The sequence below is a fragment of the Stigmatopora argus genome, chromosome 9, assembly GCF_051989625.1.
Source record: "Stigmatopora argus isolate UIUO_Sarg chromosome 9, RoL_Sarg_1.0, whole genome shotgun sequence".
NCBI lineage: Eukaryota > Metazoa > Chordata > Actinopteri > Syngnathiformes > Syngnathidae > Stigmatopora > Stigmatopora argus.
The window spans coordinates 6031013-6055575 of NC_135395.1; the positions used below are offsets into that span (position 1 = coordinate 6031013).

At 41.3% G+C, this 24563-nt stretch overlaps 1 protein-coding gene across 3 annotated transcripts in view; it reads left to right on the plus strand.

Moving 5' to 3' along the window:
- The window catches only part of drp2 (dystrophin related protein 2), a 189634-nt gene that overhangs the window by 74773 nt on the left and 90298 nt on the right, over positions 1-24563 (plus strand). For all 3 annotated transcript variants that reach the window (XM_077609084.1, XM_077609085.1, XM_077609082.1), the window contains one exon: positions 16200-16365. In XM_077609084.1, the coding sequence (XP_077465210.1) occupies positions 16319-16365 (47 nt within the window). In that variant the 5' untranslated portion in view covers positions 16200-16318. The remainder of the gene's footprint in view (positions 1-16199; positions 16366-24563) is intronic.

The window sequence follows — 24563 nt, forward strand, 5'->3', positions numbered from 1 at the left end:
TGCGTCGAAGAGTGACTTTCGCTGTCTTATAATTCGTAGTGTCTCAGTCCCCTCTCATACCTGTTTCCCATGGGCAATTAAACATGTTGCCACAGACAAGCTTCTTCAATTCCAGCTCACTGACAGTTGGCATGCCCATAAAAGTTGGATGTACTACTGAGGACTTCGCTCACCTCTAAAGCGCTGCCACCGCATCTCCGCTGAGAGGCGACGGGATGCAGTTGCTATTTTGGTGCTTAACACCTACCTTCCATGTGTAGTTTTCCTGCTCCTGTAAATATCTTTTGTTGAATCCACTTTCCACTCACCATAGTTGACCAAACATCTATTTTTAACTAAATAAAGTACTGTATAGTAGTAAACTGTAAGCCGCTGTTGCTGAAAACAACAGAGTTCGGTTCCTATACTGGCTATTTCCACATGTCGGATTTCACCGTTTTAGTCGAAGTTTTTTTTTTTAATAGTTATGTATGGTAAAAAAGGAACATTTGATCAAATAAAAAAAAATATGTTCTATTTACTATTATTGCGGAAAAATGAATGGAGAAATAAGCTCGCTTATTTGCAATTGAAAGCATGTAACATGATTACTATGGGCCGTAGCATACACCAACTGTGAGTGTCATCAGACGTGGTACATTTATGGTCGTTTCAGAAAACAGCACTCAACACATCCACATTGCAACATGAAGCATGTGTTCAATCCGATTCGTTACATTATTGTCCTTATTTTTAGGTGGCTCAAACTGTACGTTGTATGATTTTGACTGTCTGCAAAGTAAGGTATGTGTCAATATAAAACTGCATCTGGTAACGAGCGAGGTGTTTTAGATTAGAACTTTATTTCATCCCGTATTCGGGTAATTTCCTTGGTTGCAGTAGCAAGACAGACACAGGACACACAAGACATTGTAGTCCTAGGTAAAAAACTGGAGCCACACACAAGGTGGGGACCTTCTTCAGACTGAGACTGAGGTTACTGCACAGTCTCTCAGTAGTCTGGAGGTTTGAAAGATCATCTTCCTTGCCTACATCCTCCTAAGCGGTCATATCACCTAATCAGCAGCAGCGGAGAGGCCGGTGGGGGGCTTCAAAGCACACAATAGTGCAATAGTTTAACCATGGATGGCCCGAGGGGTTAGCGTGTTGGACTCACAGCTCTAGGGTCCTGGGTTCAAATCCAGGTCAGTCCACCTGTTTGGAGCTTGCATGTTCTCCCGAGCCTACTAAATATATTCAAAGTAAACATTGATAGTGCGGAGGTCATTCAATGCACATGGCAAAATCTTGAGTTCGGATCATGACAGAATAATGGTATTGTTTACTCAGTTGGGCTGAGGGAGGCCTTTTTGTTTGCTTTATGATTCTGGTTAGACTAATGATGAAAGGCTGGCTTCCCACTGGGACTTAGCTCTTCTTTTTACAGGATTGGGTCTTTCCATCACATGGGAATGGAGCAGGTACATATTTTAAACTGCTTCTTTAACTTTTTGGGGGTAGTTATTCATACCCGAATGCTGAATTAGCATATATTGCATAGGTACTGCTAAATAACGACACAAGTCACAATGTAACGTTAACAAACAGAGAAAAATATGCCACGTAAATCAAGGTGCAGAGTGGAGCAGAGTGGGTTTGATTTCTACTTGGTGAGTGCAAATGTTTGTCTGTTTGGTATGTCTGCCCCGCGACTGACTGGAGACCAGTCGAGCGTATAGTCTGCGTTTTGACCGATTGTAGCTGGGATAGGCTCCAAATGAATGTTGTATGTTTTTTGTCTGCTAAATGTATTTTCTTTGGCGTGGCTTTATACATTGTTTACTTATTGTGCATTCATGAGGGCAAAAAACTAATTTTGTTTGTGGTAGGGGAGTAAGCAACACCACTGAGAAAAACATAATCCTTGCGTTTCAACTATGCAGATGCAAATTTACAAAAAATGTATTGCACAATTTCAATCTAAGGTTCTGTGTGAATCTTATTTATTTGTAAATACTTATTGACAAGATTCAATCATTTCGTTAGTGTGTAAAAAGTAATTATGGTGAGACTTTAAGTCTGATTCGTCGATTTAAATCTGTCACGCGTGCCGCGTTTTTATATTCCGAATATAGTGTAAATCAATGCTAATGCACTTCAACTAGGATTAGGGAGTAACTGGATTCCAAGTGGGAGGGACTTGGAGGAAACAACCACTGTGAATAATTTGTTTCCATTAAAGCAAATCTCAGGTGGATTTTCATGCACTATTAATGAGCTGATGGTATAGAGAAGGTCATCAATGATTCAGCTTGATCTTATCATTTGTAAGAGATGGCCATCTAGACGTCAACACAGCCTCGTTGAGTCCTGCGGTTCAACATTTAAAAGCGAAAGGTTTTGAATGTTTCCTTTATCATGAAGGTAACCTCGCATAAACGGATTGAAGTCCTTCCAATCAATTTCCCAAACAAAATTGCTCCTTCGCTGAAGGGCAGCCAAGCAAAAAACTGACCTGACATTTCAGGACGGTGCCGCAATGTGTTTTGCAGGCGGCCTCGTGATAATCGCTAAAGATGATAAGTCGGGAGCGGCTGTTGTGAATGATAAAGCGCCATCAACGCAAACGATTTCAGCCACTGTCCGAGGAGAGAAATTGTTGTGTTGTGTGTTTAATGTCAGGATGAAAGGTTTTCACAGAGTGTTTCATGTCGTTTGAGGAGAAAAAATATTGCTTTTCACAATATCAGTTTTCGTGGAAAAAATTTAAAACCAATTACAGTGCTACACTTTACTCTTCAATGGAAGGAAAATGACTTTTGCCAATCAAACTTTGGGGGGCAGGGGGGGGTTCCTGTCTAATACCGCCCCTCTACCTCCACAATTATCCACAATTCCCCTCCTAAAACTGGGCTGAAGTCTATGCCAGCTAACTACGGGCATAGTTTGAAACTCAACATGTTAAAATTGTTTATTGTAACGTGAACTTTGTTGGATTAAATGTGAACTTCAACATATTGTTTTACATTAAAACGGTACATTCACAATCTCCTCATGTGAAATTGAAGTTGACATTAAATGAAACATTCTTATGAAACAATGTTTTGGCTCTCATGGACTTTTGAACATTTTGAAATGATGTGCGAGGGGATGTTAGTAACGCATGTGAGAGTGTTTCAGTGGTAACTTGTACACACGCTAGTTTCTACAGTGACAAGATCTCATGAAATAATTACTGCCGAAATCCAAGCCAAACTCTGCTGGAGCTCTTGCAAGACGTGGCTCGGACTCAATTTGCTCCCTCCCTTAATTAGCCGCTGCGCTTTATTATGCAATATACAACGATACAAACAGATGTCAGGAGTTCTGGTCTGAAGTTGGATTAAGATGTCTCTAGCACGAGGGTACCCAGCGTTTTGTGCATTATCAAAACCGACTGCGAGGTGCAGCAGAGGGAGCGGGAAAGCAAGTTTGATCATTTTTCATTCAGAAGCCATTCGAGTGTCACTGTTTCATTTAAAACACCCATTCGAGTGTCACTTTTTCATTTAAAACACCCATTCGAGTGTCGCCTTTTCATTTAAAACGCCCCAAATAATCCTTTTCACCTGCGTTTTTCCGATCAAAGTGATTGGCAGGCAACCAATTCAACGTGTCCTCTGCTTAGTGCCGGTTGTTGACTGGGTGAGGCTACAGCACCCCAGTAAACCTTCGTGAAGATAAGCAGGTTGAAAATTGAATGAATGAATTTGACTCAACTCTTTTTGAAGCGGGAGTGTTGGATGTCCACAAGTATTGATTGCACTTATTTAAATTCATTTTTGTTCATTAAATGGTGATGTGCAGCTTGCGGGTCCCCCCCAAAAGTCTTCATTTAAAAAAACACATACCAACATAAGATAATGCAGAAATTATTTGTGCCTACCGTATTTTCACGACTATAAGGCACACTTAAAAGTCTTAAATTTTCTCCAAAATAGACAGGGCATCTTATAATCCAGTGTGCTTCATATATGGAAAAATAAATAAAATGTGTCATTCATTGAGGGTGCGCCTTATAATGCGGTGCGCCTTATAGTCGTGAAAATACGATACTTTAGCTACTCTGAACAGCAATGATATCCCCAATTTAATATCCATACATCAAGAACATGTTTTTTTTGCCCAGAAAAAGACCAACATATTTTTTGTTGGGGTCATTTTGCGAGGTAGAAAACAAAGGCCTTGTTTTATGATACTTGGCGTACAACCCACACAAATTTTCAGGAAAAAAAGCCCCATTCATTTCCAATTAGTGATGTCCCAATCCGATACTCAGTCTTGGTATTGGCACGCGATAAACCTAGTATTGTATTTAAGATCAGATCCGATCCAGTTATCATGTGTTTTCAGTACTATGGTGCTTTCCGGTGGCTAGGTGGTTAGCGTCGGCCTCACATTTCTCGAATTTGTGGGCTCGATCCAAGGTTGGTCCTCACTGTGTTGAGTTTGCATGTTCTCCCGGGGTTGTGTAGGTTTTTTTCGGGTCCTCCGGTTTCCTGCCACATTCCCAAAACATGCAGGATAGGCTGCTTGAGCACTCTAAATTGCTGAGTGTGAGCGCGAATGGTTTACCGTCTCCTTGTGCCCTACAATGGGCAGGCCACCAGTTCGAGGTATCCCCCACCTGGTCCCTGTAGTTAGCTGGGATTGGCTTCAGGACACCTGCGATCCTTGTGAGGATAAGCGGTTCAGAAAATGAATGAATTAATATTTGTTGGGTCGTAGATGTATCATCACAGGTCTTGAAATATATAATTAATTCATTGAATTCATCACAAGTATCATATAGCATGTAAATAAATGCAAAATACATCAAATATGTTAGGTTTTCTTATACTCTCTTTCTGTGTTCGATGAAAGGAGCACAGACACGGCCCCAATTATGCAAACAGCTGCTTTCACACTGGATTTGTGCCCACTGTCCCAATTACATACTTATTTCAGGGGCTTGTTAGCAAAGCAGCTCTGTTGCGTTATTTAAATGTCATCAAATTGTATTTTTTTCTTCTCTTGAGCGAGTGTCATTACAGTTATCGAGTAAGCCGAGCCGTATAAATTTGTCTTCTCTTTACATTCCAGTATTCTTTTTTTTCCGATTATTTTTTTTTAAATGGACAGCCAGCTGTCAGCCGGCTTCGCGTCTCCTGGCTGTGACTCCCTCAGCAAATCGGAAGTGACATGCCTGACAGCTGAGCGTGGACTTTGAAGCGCACAGCCAAATGTCACACGCTGTCAAAATCCTGTTTTATTTATTTATTTTTCTTTCATAATGAGGTTTGCACTTTGAAACAAGCCCAGTTCGATTTCAAGATCAGTTTATTCACCAAAGTACAGTATTTTTTCATGAAATTGACAATTTAATTACTGTCACTTTTTTTTAATATACTGTCATCTCTCACCACTTCGCGGCTTCAAAACTCATGGCTTCATTCTATCGGGGAATTTTATATTAGGTATCCAAATCAAAAATGTTAATAAAAAGGTCAAAATTCACGCTGACAGGGGACCACCGCTCAACTTCAAGAAGAAAAATAGCGGCAAAGAAAAAAAATTCTGCTGTAGAAGAAAAAATGGCTGGGCAAAGAAAAAGAATACCATTAAATATATGAAGGCCGAGCAACAGGCGGACACTGTTGGCCTCATCCGAAATCAGAACTCTCTGGGCGGACAAATCGGCCAGACGCAGTGGAGGAGCAGATCGGACATTGGATTTCGTCTTGTGATCACCAGGCGGACGCCGATCCGGGATTTATGCCTGAGGAGGTTGATCACTCAGCCGTGGATAAGGCCGTGAAGCTGGCACACTTTTTGCATTGAAAAAATCTCAAGGCTCACCGTTATCTGAAAATCTTCTAATTTAAAACTATGTCACCTATATTAACATTATAAAGTCATTCTCATCAAAGTTTTATTAACAGGAATTCAATAATCTGCCCCAAAATATTCCAAAATCAATTTTTTTTCACACCGACCTAACTTCATCAAAGTTGATGTCCGCCGACTGCGAACAGCTTTCAGTTCGACTGATGTTAAAAAAATTAATGCATCGTTTTTTAACCTTATTTTAATTTGTGACTTTTTCTCCCAATATTACACAAAAAGTAATGTGCCAAAAGTTGATGCCCCTGAAACCAAACAACTTCCGGTTCACGTACCGTAAAAACAGGAAAATGACTTAAATCCCGGAAAACCAAAGAGTTTCCGGTTTACTTTACATAAGAATGAGATACAAAATGACCTTAATCCCGTAATATTACGATTTGAATCTTGTTATAGTACAATCTATGATTTCATATTTCAATTTCAACCTTGTAATGGTTCAATTTTAATCTTGAGACTTCTCTCTTGGATTATTACGATGTATGATTTATTGTAATTTCTCGCGGCACACCTAAGCATTGCGCACGGCACACTGATTAGGAAACACTGGGCTAGGCTAGCGAGGCTTCTCAGACATGACGATGGAGTCGTGCTTGCGAGCCACTCAAACCCCCAGACAGATGGGAATCTCGTTGAAATGATGAAATTGGGGAGGGAGGAAGAAGAGGACAACGATGACAACAATGAGGATGAAGAAGAACGTGATCTTACTTTTAAGAAATCGGCAAGCGATCTTCCATATGGCACGCAGTTTAAAACAGAGTCCCAGAGATTGATGATAATAGGATCAGAACCATTGAATTGGGAAATCGTCTTGACAGTGTCTTGTCCTTGTACAAAACCATATTTGTACAAAAAAAGGAAACAGCTGTCACAGATTGCCACCCTGACCTTTAAAGGTCATGCTCCAGGTGGACACCAGAGCCACCCAATATGAGGTAGCAGCCACTGGCAGAGTTTGAGAGCAACCATCCGACCGAAAGCCATTGTCAGAGCACTTTTTAATATCCTCCCAAACCTGTTTTGTGTCCCTTATTTGGTCACTGAGTTATTTCTTGGGTTTTTCTGAGTGTTCATAACATCATTTAAAGTTGTTAAGTTGTGTATTTACGTGTGTGCGTGTGTCTGTGGGTGTGTATATATTTACTCAGCTGCCACTCGCAATTCGAACCCACTGGAAAATGCCTTTGCATTTCTTATTTATTTTAATGGCTTAATGAATTCATTGATTTTTTTTCGTACTGCTTATCCTCGGAAAGGTCGTGGGGGTGCTGGAGCCAATCCCGGCCAACTATGGGCCGTTGGTGGGGGACAGCCTGGTTGTCAGCCAATCGCAGGGCACAAGGGGCAATTTAAAGTGTTCAACCAGCCAAGCATGCATGTTTTTGGAATGTGAGAGGAAACCGGAGTACCCAGAGAAACCCCACACAGGCCCGAGGTGAACATGCAAATTACAGACTGCAATATCAGAACCGTCGATCTCAGAGAGGCGGACGTACCAATCACTCTCCCACCTGATTGGCTTACTAAATCATTTTTGTATATTTTTTCTCTTTTTTGCATACATATATTTGCATACCCATTTCATACAAAATTGGTACACGTTTAGAATTTTTAAGCTGTTTAGGGGTAGTATTAAAGATCGTGGAATGAGTTATGCTAATTCAATGTAGAATATGCTTCTACTTATGAAAAATCGAAGTTATGAAACCAATTCTGCAACTAATACATTTCATAAGTAAAGGTTTCACTGTATATCTTTTGTTTTGTGTGTAATGTGGATGGGCTTTGACTTAAAGTTGTGATAGGTTCACCAATAGACATTCCCAAATGCACGCACAAATAAAGAGACAAGACAATCTTCTGGGCTTTCTTGCAAGGAGAATCGAACCTTAGAGGTCTCTGTCCAGGTTCGTTCTGGCGTCACACGCATCTTTTCCTTGTTTATTAGCTTCAAGGACCCTACTTAGAATGGATGTCTCAGCTCTCAAGGGAGGGGTGGGAAACAGGAGTGAGACGTCAAATAGTCAAGGACCCTAGTTACAATAGACGTCTTAGCTCTTAAAACAAATGAAGGTCAACGAGAGCCAAAGGATCTTCTCCACATTCCAGCAGTCCAAGAGGATCCGGCCTCCCTGCTGTTTAGTGCAACTAAGGAGCAAAGCATTTACTTCGTTGCAAGCCGATGTAGACTATAATAACTTTTCTAATGTTAATAAGCTAAGTAAAGCAAATCGTTCTTCATTGCAAGCAAATATGTAACAATGTAAGACTAATAACCCTAACAAGTTGTATAGTACCTTTCCATCTTCAGGGCAGTCAACGTGGGATGAAACAATATTGTCATTCACCTAATGATGACACACCAACAGCAGCAATGTGGGGTTCTGTATCTTTTTTAAGGATACGAGGTCACCAGGGTGAGGAATCTAACCCGCAACCTCTCGATTGGGGCACAACTACTGTACCACTGACCACGCCACCCCTTATGACACACTGTTTTTCAGTGATTCATGGATGACCTGCATAAACATAAGTGTAGTGTCCAAAATTGAGAGAGGGAGGCAGCGAGTGGTCACACATTCGTTCATTTGCCCCTCCCACTTAAAAGGGATCGAACATCATGTAGCCTTACTCAAGGGTATCAACAGCTCTGTGATTTCCCAAAATGAAAATATTTCATCTCCAAGTCATTAAAGTGCATGAAAACCGTCATAATTAGCAGGGATTTCATTTGGGATTTGCAAAATTGCCTTCTTTCACAAGCAGATGTCCCGTCCTTCTACATTACTGCCCATGAGGGTGCTTTTTTAATCACCATTGTCAAGGAGTTGATAGCTTGATGTCTTTATGTATTATATTTATTTCAATTATTAATACTTAATTTGGTGCCCATTCTGTAGAAACAAGTGTTGACTTCCATGTTTTGGGTTTGTTTGCATGATAGTCGACGCTGTTGTAGTTTTATGTTTCTGCTAATCCCTGAAATTCCTTTTGATGTCATTATAACACTTTAGTGATGAAATAATCTTCTTCATTTTTAGACTGATATGTTTTAAATCCTCTTTAGTGTCATATTGCTCCACTTTCCACTTCACAGTGTATATGCAGTATTCCACTCTATTAGACTAAAATATTTTTATTTAAGTTTCTTTTATCAGAGGCTTGGAAAATTGTATTATTTTATGATTTAGTTCAGACACTTGACAAGTGTAATATTTTTCTCAACTTCAACACTCATAGGAATCGTTATAAGTTATGGTTCTTTTATGTTGTCGTGCTGGTCAATCCAGCAAAGTCATCACACAAGAAAAGTCTGAATGCATTGGAAAAAAAATCTATATTGCAGTGAAAAAAACAACACATTTATAGCAAGAAGGTAGGTCAATTTATAAAATTCATATTCTCACAGCAAGTGAGAAAATGACTTGCTGTTATACTTTGGCTGTCGTGCTTAATCAATAATTGGGAACTAATCAATGAGCAATTTAATTTGACAAAAATGTTGTTAACCACTTATTTAATAACTTTGTTGACATGAAATGGTCAAAATCCTCTTTTTTTTCGGCCTCTTAATATTAAATAAGCAAATTATTTATTTTGTATCTTTTTATTTATTTGTAAACATGTTTTAAACAAATACATTTCAAGTATTTTTTTTATTTATTATTTATTTTAAATAAGAAAATCAAAAATAAGTAGATAACTTGACAACTTTATCAATTGCAATTGACTATTGCAATAATTAATAATTTGTTGCAGCCCTATCTTAAACCTTGGTCCGTACTTTTCACTCGCTCTTAAAAAAAATTCTTGATTTGCAAGTCCATTTATAGTACTTTTTTTGCATTCAAATCATGCGGTCAAATGCTGTTGTTCAAACTGTACATGCCCTTGCCCCAAAAAATATTTGCGTGTGCACAGCATGTTCACTCAGGTCAAATGATTGTCACGCATATGAGCTCATAAAAAAATAATAGATTCAACATACATAGAGGAGGCTCTGGGAGTACCACAGGGTTACATTTTATTACCTTCATGTTGTTTAAATTGCCCATGGTTTTATTAGCAGTAAAGTAGTTATTATTACTTACGCCCACACATACACATACACATACATACACACACACAGACACACAGGCAGCACGCATACGCAACCAACTTCTCGTTTCCAATCAGTCTTTACAGGACAAAGAACAGCAATGGCACCTTGGGAATATAAATTAGTCCGAGGACGGCGTTCTAGCCCCAGGGCAAATTATTGTCACATGGAAAAGATAATCGAGTACGAAGGGTAATAAAATATGCGGTGGTGGGGCAAAACACTGGTGGCGTGATGAATAACTGTTACGATGGAGGACAACGGGGAGGACAGCGATGGTTCAGGTTCTTTTTCTAAAGCGATTTTTATCCTTATTGTGGTCGCAAGTGGACTTTTGGAGATGCCCAGGACTGGTCGCTGCTTTCACCAGCCGGTTGGCAATCGGCAATATTTGCTGGCAAGGAGCTTCGTCTTTGAGCTGCCACTTCTTTCCGTTTTTTTTAGAACTCTTGTGAAATATTTTAACTGCGGGTGTAAAATCATTAGAAAGTGTCGTTGGCAGACAGAAAAATTTGTGTTACTGTGTGGAATTAGTTCCATTTCAGTACTATCGCGCCATCTGTCACCGCGGATGAATAGTTTACAACACTCTCTGGGAGTAAAATGTCCCGTTAGCACCGCATGTTTAATGAATGCAATTTGGGCAGAAGACCTAAATGCAGGCTGAGGCAAGAAGTAACTACCTAGCCCAGTTTTCCGCAGATAATAATTGAACAGTGGGGACATAGTATGTGTCTGGTGGTAACTCAATACGAATCTGATCTCCTAAAACCTTTTTTTTCTGGAAAGAGAACCTGCCTCGAGAGGTCTGAACCAGTGTAGAATACAGCAAATTCTGGTGCCGATCCGGAGAGTGCCATAAACAATTCATATTTTCAAATGTTATTTCTTGAGCGCCAAACTCAAAATTTAATTTGTAGTAATCTCACCACTTTCAATCTACAAAGTTATCTGAGACAACATTGTCGCGCTGTTGCTAATCAATGATAATCAATGGGAGTATGCATGCAGAAGAATCTAATGGAAAAAAAATGTTTAAAGCCGCACTAGAGGTCGGCGCCACAATGCTCACGTAACGCTCCTACTGATGCTTTCAGGACTAAGCTCTCTCGACAGCAGTTCCCATATTTTACCTCACAGTTTAGCGGAGAGCCATATGCACCTATCAAAAGAGCCACACATGGCTCCCAAGCCATAGGTTCCCTAGCCCTGCTATAGACCAAAGCTGAAATCACGCCCTTATTTGCACAGAACAGGCTTCCAAAGCCAAAGGCATTATTGGAAATATTGTTTGACATGGATCGATGAGGAGACGGAATGTTTTCTAGATAATTACACCTAAAATCCATGTTGCATCAATACCCTCTGATTCACCTAATGTCTCTTGTAGTTGGATGAACGATGTCAATATTAGCAGGCGTGCTGCAAGCTGGAGCTCCATAATTGTTCATTTTCGAAAACAGACTTTACGTCGCCAAAATTGATGCCCGTGAAAGCAAACAAGTTCTGATTTGCGTTACATTAAAAACAAGCAACAAATCAACTATAATCTGGTAATGTTATGATTTGAATCTTGTAATTTTACAATATGGACTCTAGAAAACCCTGAATTTAGTTAGTTCCTTAATTTTTTAGTTTCTCTCCGTGGTTATTCCTCTACCCCAGTAAAAGCCACTTGTTCTAAGATCAAGAATTTATTAACCTGACAGAGGAGTCACAAGCAGCGCGCTGGGTCAGTATTCTGCTATCCTAGCCTTAGCAGAGGTGTAATAAAATGACAACATCTCGTCCTTGTAAGCTTTATTATACAAGTTGAAAACAATGCAAAGAGTTGTTTTTCCCTGATTGGTCAGTGGATCACATTCATTTGTGCCCATCACCCATGAGGTGTGGGGGATTTTGGTTTTCCAGATGTGCATTCTTCTGACAAGATTAGAAGGCATCATTGGTGCCGCTAAACGCTTATCCGCTGGGCCGCCTTGGTCAAAGCAATGTTTAGTAAAATATTTGGATCAAAAACACATAGACTACCCCCAGCACCACCCTTAGATCTGCGCCTGCTTCTTACTGGTTTCTCTACTTGGTGATGATAATTTAGCCTTATATTAATTGTAGTTTAAGATGAATTAGGAGTTGCAAAGTAAGATTTAGAAAATGCTTGTTTTCATACTGTTTCTGAGATAACAGTAATACAGGGATTCTTCTGAATACTTGTAAAGTCTGGTTTAAAAAAAAATGGGTTGACAGGAATATTTAACTCATTCATGTATACTCAATGTGTAATACTTTATGTGTTCTGGTGGTAGAGAAGAACATTAAAACACCCATTGATGGGGATAGACATCCAAACCATTCATTCATTCATTTTATGAACCGCTTATCCTCACAAGGGTCGCAGGGAGCCTATCCCAGCTGACTTTGGGGACCAGGCCGGGGACACCCTGAATTGGTGTCCAGCCAAGGGCATGAGGAGACGGACAACCGTTCATTCTACACACTAATACCTAAGGGCAATTTAGAGTGTGCAACCACCCTAACATGCATGTTTTTGGAATGTGGGAGGAAATCTAAGTACCTGGAGAAATCCCCTGCAAGACCGGGGAGAACATGCAAACTCCACACAGGAGAACTGACCTGGGATCGAACCCAGGAACCCAGAACTGTGAGGCCGGTACACTAACCAATCATCCGCCGGGCTGCCCACGTCCAAACCATTTTACCCGAAAAAAAAGAAAGAAATAGATTGGATGTCTATTGTTGTGCGAACGAGTTAAATAATGAAATTATGACTTATTAAGCCATGGTGTAGTAGTTCCCTTACCTGACTTTGGTGTGGGCTGGCACAGGCTCGATTCCCGCTGGTGCCGGTATGATTGGCGAATGGCTGTCTGTCTCTGTGTGTCCCTTTGTGGATGTTTTTGTGGCATTTTGGGACAAAGGACTCATGTTAAAGTGAGGGAAACCATAACTATTCATTCAATTTCTTAACCGCTTTATCCACACTAGGGCCGCAGTGGGTGCTGGAGCCAGAGGTGGGGGACACCCTGAATCGATGGCCAGCCAATTGCAAGGCACGAGGAGACAGACAACCATTCATGCTCACACTCATACCAAGTGGCAATTTAGTTTCCAATCAGCATCTCATGCATATTTTTCGAATGTGGAAGCAAACTGTAGTACCTGGAGAAAACACATGCAGGCCGGGGGAGAACATGCAAACGGGGAGAACATGCAAACCACCCAGGTGGACCGACCTGCATTTGAACCCAGGACCACAAAGCTGTGAGGCCGACGCGCTAACCACTCAAGCTGCCGGGCCAAGAGTATTTATTGTATCATTAAAACCATTTAGATGGGCATCAATTCCTGTACTTGCACATTTGTGGAAAAAAGTAGCCTTTATGTTCTCAAATATCCATTTTTCATTCATTGTTTATGTCACAATTACTGATTTGTGACTAAAATCATCAACAATTTTAAAATAAATGACATAAGAAGATGAAACTTTCTTTCTGAAATGTCTTCAAAGACCCTCAAGACCATCTGTAATTATGTGAGAATCTATGTGTGGTTCCTTTCTATCACATCCATCATTATGATTGCACCTCTTCAAGTTTATCCACCAATGACCTCTCACTTTTAAAAATGTGTGAAGACTGTGATAAAGATATATTCCCACTTATACGAAGTTGCAAATTATACTTTTTGCTGACCATGGCAGCCAGAGTTAATGTAAAGAAAAATTTAAAAAGCTAATACCCAAGAAAGACATCTAAGGATTTAATTTGCAGTGTCATAATTACTAGACCTGCAACTGCCCACCCCCCAAAAAGCCGTCAAGTGACAGTTCAAGGCATATTCACACCTGCCCTGTTTGGTCCAGACCAAACTGGAAATGTTTGAGTACCTTTTGGCCTGGTGTGAATAAAAAAAAATAACAGTGAATGTTTGTTACAGCCCAGAATGCCGATCTGAGATCACGCATCAGAGTTGGTCTTGGTTTGATTGGAAGAAAACAGTGGTGGGGTTTGCATTATATGTGAAAGCAACCACACTATTTGTCGGACTCAAGTGGAAACCACAATCTATTTGAATGGTAACAGGCTTTTGAAGCCACAGACATTAAAGAAAATGTTCTTTGGTTAGCATTACATTGGCTAACATGAGTCAGGGTCTTACATGGAGCGATGAGGAGATGGAATGTCTTCTAGATGTCTTTTACACATAAAATCCATGTTGCATCAACAGCCTCTGATTGGCCAAATGTCCTGCAAACGCTTGTTGGATGAACCATCACAATACGAGCACGGTTGTTGCAAGTTGGAGCTCCGTTACTTCAGCATTGTAATGTGTTACCCCGCCCAGACCGCTTAGTATACTGATTGAACGATGCTTTCACGTGTGTGTTGTCAAATCCTGGGTGGCTTCCAAAAATTGAAAAGGAAAGAAAGCGAACTTTCAACATTATCTTGAACAATCCACCCTTAGCAGCCCACTCACTGAGCAATTGATGAATTAATTTATCAATCCACCAAACAATCTGACCTAGAAAGTTTTTAGATTGAAAACATCTGATTCCAGTCGGGTGTTTCCTCAAATCCGATTTTTTCACACGATTTAAACCTAGTGTTCAAATAGTATCTAGGCCTGTTCAAACTGGGCCACAGTATCGACTTATCTGACAGGTCCGCTTGACAACGAAGGCGTCACCCAGCCTACCATAACAGTCAAAACCCAATTTACCTGTTCAGACTGAGATCGAGCTTGGCCCTATCAGATAGGAATTTACCTCCTGTATGTGGTTTCAATCTGCCTCCCAAAAAAATCATATTTCTGTACTTCGTGACTGGTCAGACCACAGTTTAACACTGCATGGGTAATAAATCGATTTTGACTCCCAATCTGAAAAAGGCCTGACAAGCAATTTTGACATGCAACAGTTGATTCATTGCAACCTGTCACCAGGAAAACCTGGAAATAAGAACAGCAAAGCCGTTGTTCTGTCAAGTTCAGCCAACTGTCAAATTGTGCTCTAAAGTGTACATATCAAGTCAAGAGTCGATTCACCCATTAATTTTTCAGAACCGCTTACTTATTCTCACAAGGGTCGTGGGGGGAGCTGGACCTATCCCAGCTAACTACAGCACCAGGTGGGGGTCACCCTGATTTGGTTGCCAGCCTATCACAGGCCACAAGTAGATGGACAACCATTCATGCTCACACTAATACCGAGAGGCAATTTAGAGTGTCCAACCTGCCTATCCTGCATATTTTTGGGATGTGGGAGGAAGCCGTAGGACCTAGAGAACATGTCAACACAGTGAGGACAGACCTGGGACCTATCCTAACCCCTAACCCTCGACCAGAACCATAAGGCCTACGCGCCAGTCACTCGTCCATAGGGCCGCCCAAATGTCCATCAATATGTTATTTAATAGTTCTGGGGTCCTGGGTTAAAATCCAGGTGAGTCCACATGTGTGGAGTTTTCATGTTGTCCCTGGCCCTGCGTGGGTTTCCTCCGGTAGTCCAAAGACATGCATGGTAGGCTGATTGGACACTCTAAATTGCCCTTAGGTATGAGTGTGAGCGTGAATGGTTGTCTGTCTCAAGGTGGCCTACGATTGGGTGACAACAAATTCAGGGTGCCCCCTTCTACTGCCCAAAGTTGGCTGGGATAGGCTCCAGCACCACGGGACAAGCGGAACGAAAAACGAATAAATTAATGTTATCTCTGTTTAGAAGATGTGCAACTGTTCAATTAATATTAATGATTAGACAAAAAAAACATGAAGTAACGTTTTCACTCAGACGTCGTTGTTCCAAGTTTTGAACGTGTATTTAGTATTTCCTCATGCCTTTTCACCACTAACTAATGCCATCACCTATGCCCGAAAACATCGGAATGGAATATTAATGATATTGTGAGATAACAGCTGCACTCGAGTTACGCTGCTATCAACAACAGAGAGCTTACTTCGACTTGCATCGTGTCATCCACAGGAGACACCCATACAAATTGTAGAACTCTTATGTTTTAGAAGTGAAAACGTCTTTTTGATTCAAGTTGTAGCATATTCACAATAGACCCAAATACACCATTACATTTGTATTCCTAACAGCTTTGACTCTTGTCCCCCCCCCCCCCCCCCACACCCTTTTATTTTGGTTCTTCTCCATATGGCTTTACATCCTAAGCTCCGGGGCGGCCCTCGTGGCCGGTATGCCACTGCCAGGAAGCCGTGGATGCTGAGGCCCAGGAGGACGGGGCCGAGTGCAGGAGGCTGAGGGGGAGCAGCCCGCACCAGGCCGAGGACATGAACCTGTGCTGGAATGAGATCAAACGCAAGTCGCACAGTATCCGGTAAGAGGGCGTGCATGAGATGTGGGCTGTAGCTGATGAAAGGCAAGTTTTGCAAATCCAATTCAATCTGTTAAATGAGCTGCTAACTCCTAGTTCAAACGGATCGGGCATTCATCGGGGTTAGTGGCAAGACTTGAGTTAAATTGAGGAAGCACCAAGTCAAAAGTGTGGCCAGGGGGCCAGATCTGAATTGTGAATGTAAATCATAATCAAGAATATTTATATATTTGCTGCCTTTTTTTAAAAATTTGAATACAAATTTTTTACTTGAAAATATTTCCACATTTGTTTTTTTTTTAATTAAAAAAAGATTTTTTTAAATAATATACATAGATGAATAAATAAAACTTATGTTTTTCAATTTTCTATTTTTTTCATCTTTATTTTAAAAAATGATAAACAAATGATTAAAAGATTTAAACAAGGAATTAATGTTTTTTGGCGCTGTAAAATCATGTATGCTTGTGAGAGTTGTATTTATACGTATATACTATATATATTTCTGTGTTGATTATCTGTATTGGTGTGGGCCCTGCAACTGGCTGGCAATCAGTCTAGGGCAGGTGTAGCCTAGTCAGAAAAAAACAGACTGGAATGAATGAATCTATTTCTGTAAATATTACCGAGCCATTTGTGTGTTTATTTTCATTGTTTTGATAGTTGCTACATACTGTGACTTGATGCAAATTTTTATAGCATCTGATGATATTTTTAGCATTAAGATAGCTTTTTTTTATTTTTACGACTAAAGAAGTAAAAGTTTGACAAACTGGTGAACATGACACATAACCAGAGTGAAATGAATAACATAACATTACCAACACGGCCCGGTGGAGCGAGTGGTTAGCACGTTGGCCTCACAGCTCTGGGGTCCTGGGTTCAAATCCAGGTCACGTCCATCTGTGTGGAGTTTGTATGTTCTCCCCGAGCCTGCGTGGGTTTCCTCCGGGTACTCCGGTTTCCTCCCAAATTCCAAAAACATGCATGGTAGGCTAATTGGATACTCTAAATTGCCCCTAGGTATGGATGTTAGTGTGCATGGTTGTCCGTCTCCTTGTGCCCTGCAATTGGCTGGCCACCAATTCAGGGTGTCACCTGCCTCCGGCCCGGAGTCAGCTGGGATCAGCTCCAGCACCCCCTGCGAGCCTAATGAGGATAAAGCGGTTGAGAAAATGAGATGAGATGAGAGACATTATCAACACTGAGCTCTTTTTTAGGTACTGTTGTTCCCTATCTGCCCAACTATAGTCAGACTACATTTCCACCGCATTTGATAAAATATCTCTGATATTGAGCGGAATTCTTACTCTTTCTACAATCTTGCCTATAAAATTGCCTATGCCTGTCTATGGTGGTTCCCACAGTGGACTTGAATCTAATGATCAGCAGTATTTGTATGTCGCTTCTAAATGCGTGTGTGTCTTTTACAGTTACTCGCCGCTGAGTTGCTTATTCATCATTGATAGAAAACTAATGCGGCCTCTATTGTCTTCATGTTTGCCAACCTATTAGACACTGCTCACGTTTCACTCTAATGCCTAACTGGAGAACGTCCAGGCTATGGTGCGCCATTTCCGACCTTCCTACCTCTCTCCTGGAATCCTGCTCAGACAGTTGCCCCCCACTTCCCACTTAATGGCTTACTTGACCCTGGTGCGTCTAATGTGGAATAGGGAAGATGGTGGGGGTAGGACAGTTGTGAAATTGGTTAAGACATTTTACCCTGGAGCTTCCATGTAATTAGATCACGGAGTGGGAGATAGAGAGAGGATGGGAGAGATGAATACAGAGCTAGTTGATAGGGAGGCAGGGGGAAAGGCAGATGCTTCTAAATCATCACAGAGAGGGATGTAGGAGAGAGCTAAGTAAGTGAACAGAGTAATAAGCGAATGAGGAAGAGATGTATAACATTGTGAGGCAAGGTTTTTACCGTGACTGGACGTTTGGTCGCCGGACGTTTGGTCGCCCGGGTGAATATAATTTTGAGAGCTGGTTTCAACAGTAGATATTTAGATATTAAACTCTCTCGCTCATGAATATAATTTTGAGAGCTGGTTTCAACAGTAAACTCTCAGTCATGTTGTCAAACGTCCGGCGACCAAACGTCCGGCGACCAAACGTCCGGCGACCAAGCGTCCGGGCGACCAAACGTCCGGGCGACCAAACGTCCGGCGACCAAACGTCCGAGTACCGATTTTTACACATGTCGTAAAATTCGAATCTGCAAATACAACTGAAAAATTCCTGAATATTTGGTTTCTCCCAAACTGATAAACATTGAATACAAAGGCAGTGATTCGTCAAGTAGACACAAATTTAATTCTCTCAAGTTAAAAAAAAGCAACCAAAGCGTTAATAACTGAACATTTTTATCGCAACTCTTTTTTTCACCATTGAAATGGATGTAGTTGCCATTAATCTGTAATAAATGCACTAAGTAAAAAGTAGAGTTCACCATATTTAATTCCTGTTCTTGGAAAAACATGAAATCATAAAAGACTAAATGTTTCTTCTTTTTGTGATAAGGTGGTTAGCACATTCGATTCACAGTTCTGAGAACTAAAGTTCAATCCCCGGGGGGTTCCGATGTTCCTGTGTGGAGTCCGGGCCTGCGTGGGTTTCCTCCTGGTACTCCGGTTTCCTCCCACATTCCAAAAACATGCATGGTAGGCTGATTGGACACTCTAAATTGCCTCTAGATATGGGTGTGAGTGGGCATGGTTTTCCTTTGTCTCCTCGTGCCCTGCGATTGGCTGGCCACCGATTCAGGTGATTGGGGGATTGGCTCCAGCATCCCCCGTGACCCTAATGAGGTTAAAGCGGTTCAGAAAATGAGAGTGAGATGAGTTGCTGAGCACCCCCACGACCCTCCTGAATGGTAATGGTAGATCGATTTTTTTTGTGTGCTCGTATGTCAAAAGTGAAAAACCTACAGCAAAAGTATCTTCCATTATGAAATGAGAAAACACCTGCTTGTGTTGCCTTTTACCAGAGGAGCAAGAGGTGGAAATTTGGCACCTGAAGATAACAATGAAGCAAGGAGATATGAAATATTTATGTGTGGCATGGAACTTATCAGCGTGACACAGTGTCTCTCAGCTAATTGGAGTCTGAGTTGATAACAAAAGGTTGCCCGTGTGATTGCATTTTTGATGTTTTTTTATGTGTAAACAGGCCCAAGTCATCAAATGACACACATGCACACAAAAGCAGCTCGCAACTAATTGACAGCTCTTTCGTGTATTGCAGTGTTGTATTTATTTTTAATACAGTGTTAACATCTGATAACAATGTAAACAGCTGTAGCTATTTACATTTGTGGGTCCTTTCACCTGAGCTTGTCAATGTGATGATTGATATATATTGTGAGGAATTGCCACAAGATGTCCCTGAAATTAAAAACAATAATAATAATCAATTTTCACAGGCACCACATGACAGAAATTCACGATAAAACAAACAACTATTAAATTTTGGGGGATGAACACACGCAGCAATTTAAGAGTGTATTTCTGTTTTCTCATTTTCATTCATTTTCTGAACCACTTATCCTTATGGGGGTGCTGGAGCCTATCCCAGCTAACTATGGGCACGGGGCAGGCGACACCCTGAATTGGTGGCCAGCCAATCGCAGGGCATAGATGTGGGAGGAAACTGCAGTACACTAAGAAAACCCACGCAAGCCGATACTCTAAACTGCCTCAAGAGTGTGAGCATGAATGGTTGTCTGTCTCCTTGCGCCGTGCAATTGGCTGGTCACAAATTCAGGGTGTCCCCTGCCTGGTGCCGTAGTTAGCTAGGATAAGCTCCAGCACCCCTGTGACCATTGTGAGGATAAGCAGTTTAGAAAATGAATGAATGAATATATAATGATTAATAATGTGAAAATAATTATTTCCATGGAGACCTGTCCACATTTTTTTCAAACTTGTCTTATAATGGTTTAAAAGTTCAAATGAGGCACATTTACTAATAACCTTTATATATAGGCTTAAAGTATGGACCTAATACTTATCCTCTGAAGGGTTGCGGGGGGTGCTGGAGCCTATTCCAGCAAACTATTTATTAATTGATTGCAGACAGAAAAACATTCACCCACACACCCATACCTAGGGGCGATTTAGAGGGTCCAACCAGCCTGCCATGCATGTCTTTGGGATGTGGGAGAAAAACTCGGTGACCAGTCAATCTGGACGTAATATTAGGAGAATAGAAGTCGTAAAATGACGGCATAAAAGTTGTGAACGCAGTCAACTTTTCCTGAGGTAAAAATCGGCGTTAACACAAAACAGCATTTGACGACACGTCATGGCACAACAAAACATGGGGTAACATCTTTAATCTCGTCCCATTCTGTGGAGCAAAACAGGTCTAGTCATTAAACTGCAACGTCATGCTTTAGATCTTTTCATGTGCTACACTTATGCCAAAGTAATCATTTTTCGATCTCTTATCTTCCACTGGATTCCAATTATGGCTACGTTGACATGCGTGCCTTTTGGTGTCACATGACCACCGCAGGGAATGCCCACTCAGTTAGGGCGTGGGCGGCCATGCGCATGAGAGGAATGAATCTTCACGCATGGCTCAGATTGCGGCAGACAGCCAACCACCCACACCACGTGTCCGTCTGTGGAACGAGGCGACACTTCAGGCCCACTTTTCGTCATTGTCTGTTTTGGTCATCTACGCAGTCTTCTTTTATTTATTCACTAATACAGTCATACGGTATTATTGGTTCCTTCCTTCCTTTTATCCTCTGGTCATGGCTCAGTACAAAAAGAAAAAAGAAAAAAGAAAAAGAAGAAGCCCTTTGGGGTTTTTTTGCCCCATTTTTCCAGCGTCATCTCTGAACAAGTGCCTGTTTTGTGTCGGCCGGATAAGGAGATCCACTTTCAGATGTTTGTGTTTCTCCTGGTTCAAGGTTAGCGGCAAAAAAATAACAATAAAAACAAGTTGCCAGGCTTGGCATACTGTATAGAGAACAATGACTGCAAAAATTTGGTATCCACATTTGTCTTTCTTTTTTGGTAGATATGTATGCGTTTTTTGCGAATTAAATAATCTATTATAGGGCATTCATTAAACTAAACTAATTTATAACTCGCACTGCCATCACCATATTTCTGCCCCGGGTGACCTTTGATTATTCTCTTCTCATCATATAACCTTTATTTATATAGGCTAATCCGCTATCATTTAATCGCCAAATTACTTTTATGACCTCTGCCCTTGAACCTCATTACCCCAAAATGTAAAGCAGTTTTTCTCTTGGATATTGCAAACAGGTCAGTCTGGTGAGCGTGTGGTTAGCGAACCTGCATGATAGGCTGGTTGAACAATCGAAATTGCCCCTAGGTATGGGTGTTAGTGTGCATCGTTGTCCATCTCCTTGTGCCCTGCGATTGGCTGGCCACCGATTCGGTACCCGGACATTTCGTCGACGGACAGTTCGTCGCCGGATAGTTAGTCGCCAGACACTTCGTCACCAGACAGTTCGTCGACCGGACATTTTGTCGACGGACAATTTTCATTTTATTTATTGCATTATATTTTAATGTCAAAGTTCCTTTAAAAAATCTGAAGTAAAAACTCTCTCTCATGATTATAATTTTGAGAGAGATTACCTGGTTGATAATAATGATTTATGCAACAAAACAATCGTTCGCGAGGTTGTTAGGTTAACCCTAACCTTAACCACTATCCCCTAACGCTAATCCTAACCACTAACCTTAACCACTATCCCCTAACCCTAATTCTAACCACTAACCTTACGAATTGTCCGTCAACGAAATGTCCGTTGACGAAACGCCGGCGACGAAATGTCCGGTCGACGAAATGTCTGGCGACGAAGTGTCCGGCGACAAACTGTCCGTTGACGAAACGTCCGGTCACGACCGATTCAGCGTGTCCCTCACCTGGCGCCCATAGTTTACATCCCCCGTGTCTCTTGGTGGCCAGCCTATTGCAAGGCACAAGGAGATGGGCAACCACCACTTACACCCATACTTAGGGGCAATTTAGAGTGTCTGATCAGCCTACCGGGCATGTTATTAGAATGTGGGAGGAAACCGGAGCACCCTGAGGAAACCCACGCAGGAGAACATGCAAACTCCACACAGGTGGACTTGGCCTGGATTTGAACCCAGGACCCCAGAACTGTGAGGCCAACGTGCTAACCACTCGCCCCACCGTGCCAACCATTCAAATTTGACCTGCAGTCCATATGTATGTTGAAATTTGGATCATATAAGTAAGTCATGCTTGTATGCTAAAAGTTAAAAAATGTGGTCTATATGACCCAAAATGCACTCTTTCCAATTTGCAAAAATAATCACTTGCCCAATAATTGGTATAATAAAAGAATTGCATTAACAATGTTGTGTAATATACGTATTCATAATTGTATGTATAAGGTAAAAACATAGTTTACAACACTGAGTCATTCTCATTACGAGAGAACATTTAGTCTGTACGTGTAAAAAAAAACTTGTAATTGCAGAGAAATCCTCTTTTCAGCCCGTTTTCTTTCATCGGCATCGTTTTTCTCTAAAATTGATTGCCATGAAGTTGTTCTAGGTTGGCAAGGTTGACTTATGACAAACAGCATGTGCGGCATTTATTAATATGAATCACACCAGGCTATGATTACCAATTTATATTTGCATGTCATTTGCTTATTTTTATATCTGAATTTTCTCATTAAGCTCTTGCCATCAATTTCAGCCTTCATCAGTTGATGTAAATTTCTGATTGTGAATTCCCTCTGGCTATCGGCTGATGTTGCTTCTCCGCCCCTATTTCACTCGTGAAGGCAGAAAACAGAGAAAACACCCTTAGTGAGTATTGTTGTCACTCAGCAAATGGATTTCCCGCACCTTAAAGGGAAAAAGATGCTCGAGGCCAGACATCAGTTACACTCCTGACTCTCGACAAAATACTATTTCCCAGAACAGCCTCCATCCTCGCAGACATAATCGGGTTTCATATTCTATGTCAAAATATCGAAAATGGTTTTTTGCCGGCGATGATGGCAAACAACGGTGTTGATTGTCTAAGCCAAACTACGTTCTGCGGGCCAACTCCAGCTAGCTGCCCATTTTTCATTGGCCTGTGGGCATTGAATATCGCCCACACAAGAAGCTTAAATTCAGCCAACTTTGCACTTCTCTTTAACACTAGATAGAGATGGTCATTTAAATTAACTCAGCGGTCAAACCCTGACAACATGTTGAAACAAATAATAGTAAAAAACTAGATTTTTTTCAGTGGTGTCAACCTTTGGATTATTTTGTTACTTGTAGTCCAGTTCCACTCACAATCATAGGACCACTGATCAGGAATTGATCAGGAATTGATCCCAAGCTGCCTGCAATGAAGTCAGGTGAGTCAACCACTACGCCATCAAGTGGTTCCATCGATAGTTATCTCATCTCATCTCATCTCTTTTTCTGAACCGCTTTATCCTCATTAGGGTTGCGGGGGGTGCTATAGCCAATCCCAGCTGTCTCCGGGGCAGAGGCGGGGACACCCTGAATCGGTGGCCAGCCAATTGCACCCATACCTGGGGGCAGTTTAGAGTGTCCAATCAGCCTACCATGCATGTTTTTGGAATGTGGGAGGAAACCGGAGTACCCGGAGTAAACCCACGTAGGCCCGGGGAGAACATGCAAACTCCACACAGGTGGACCGACCCTGGATTTGAACCCAGGACCCCAGAGCTGTGAGGTCGATGCACTAACCACTCGTGCCACCAGGCTGCCTACCGATGAGCAAACAATTAGAATATATTTTAAAACCTAATCTTTTTTTCCTGCTTTCGATCGTCTATTTAAACAAATAAAAGTGGAAGGATTTCAAATTGGCCCCTGTTTTTTTGGAAATGTTTTTTTGGAAAGTGGCTCTCGAAGAAAAAGTTTGGACACCCGTGTAATGATCGGGCCACGTTTTATTTAAAATGGACAAGCACAGATGCGGCGTCGGCATATCAGTGTGGTGTTGCTGTTTTTATATATGCTCAAGTCAACCATGAAAAAGGCCAGTCAGCGCTGCTGCATTGAATGATCTGCAGCCAGCTGACACTTATAGTAATAGTAAAGCGAATATTTTACACCATGTGTTCAAACTGCTACTCAAACTTGGGGGTCTGTGAGGTTTAATTTTAGCATTTGCTTTTTATCATTGTTTGTTGTTTATAC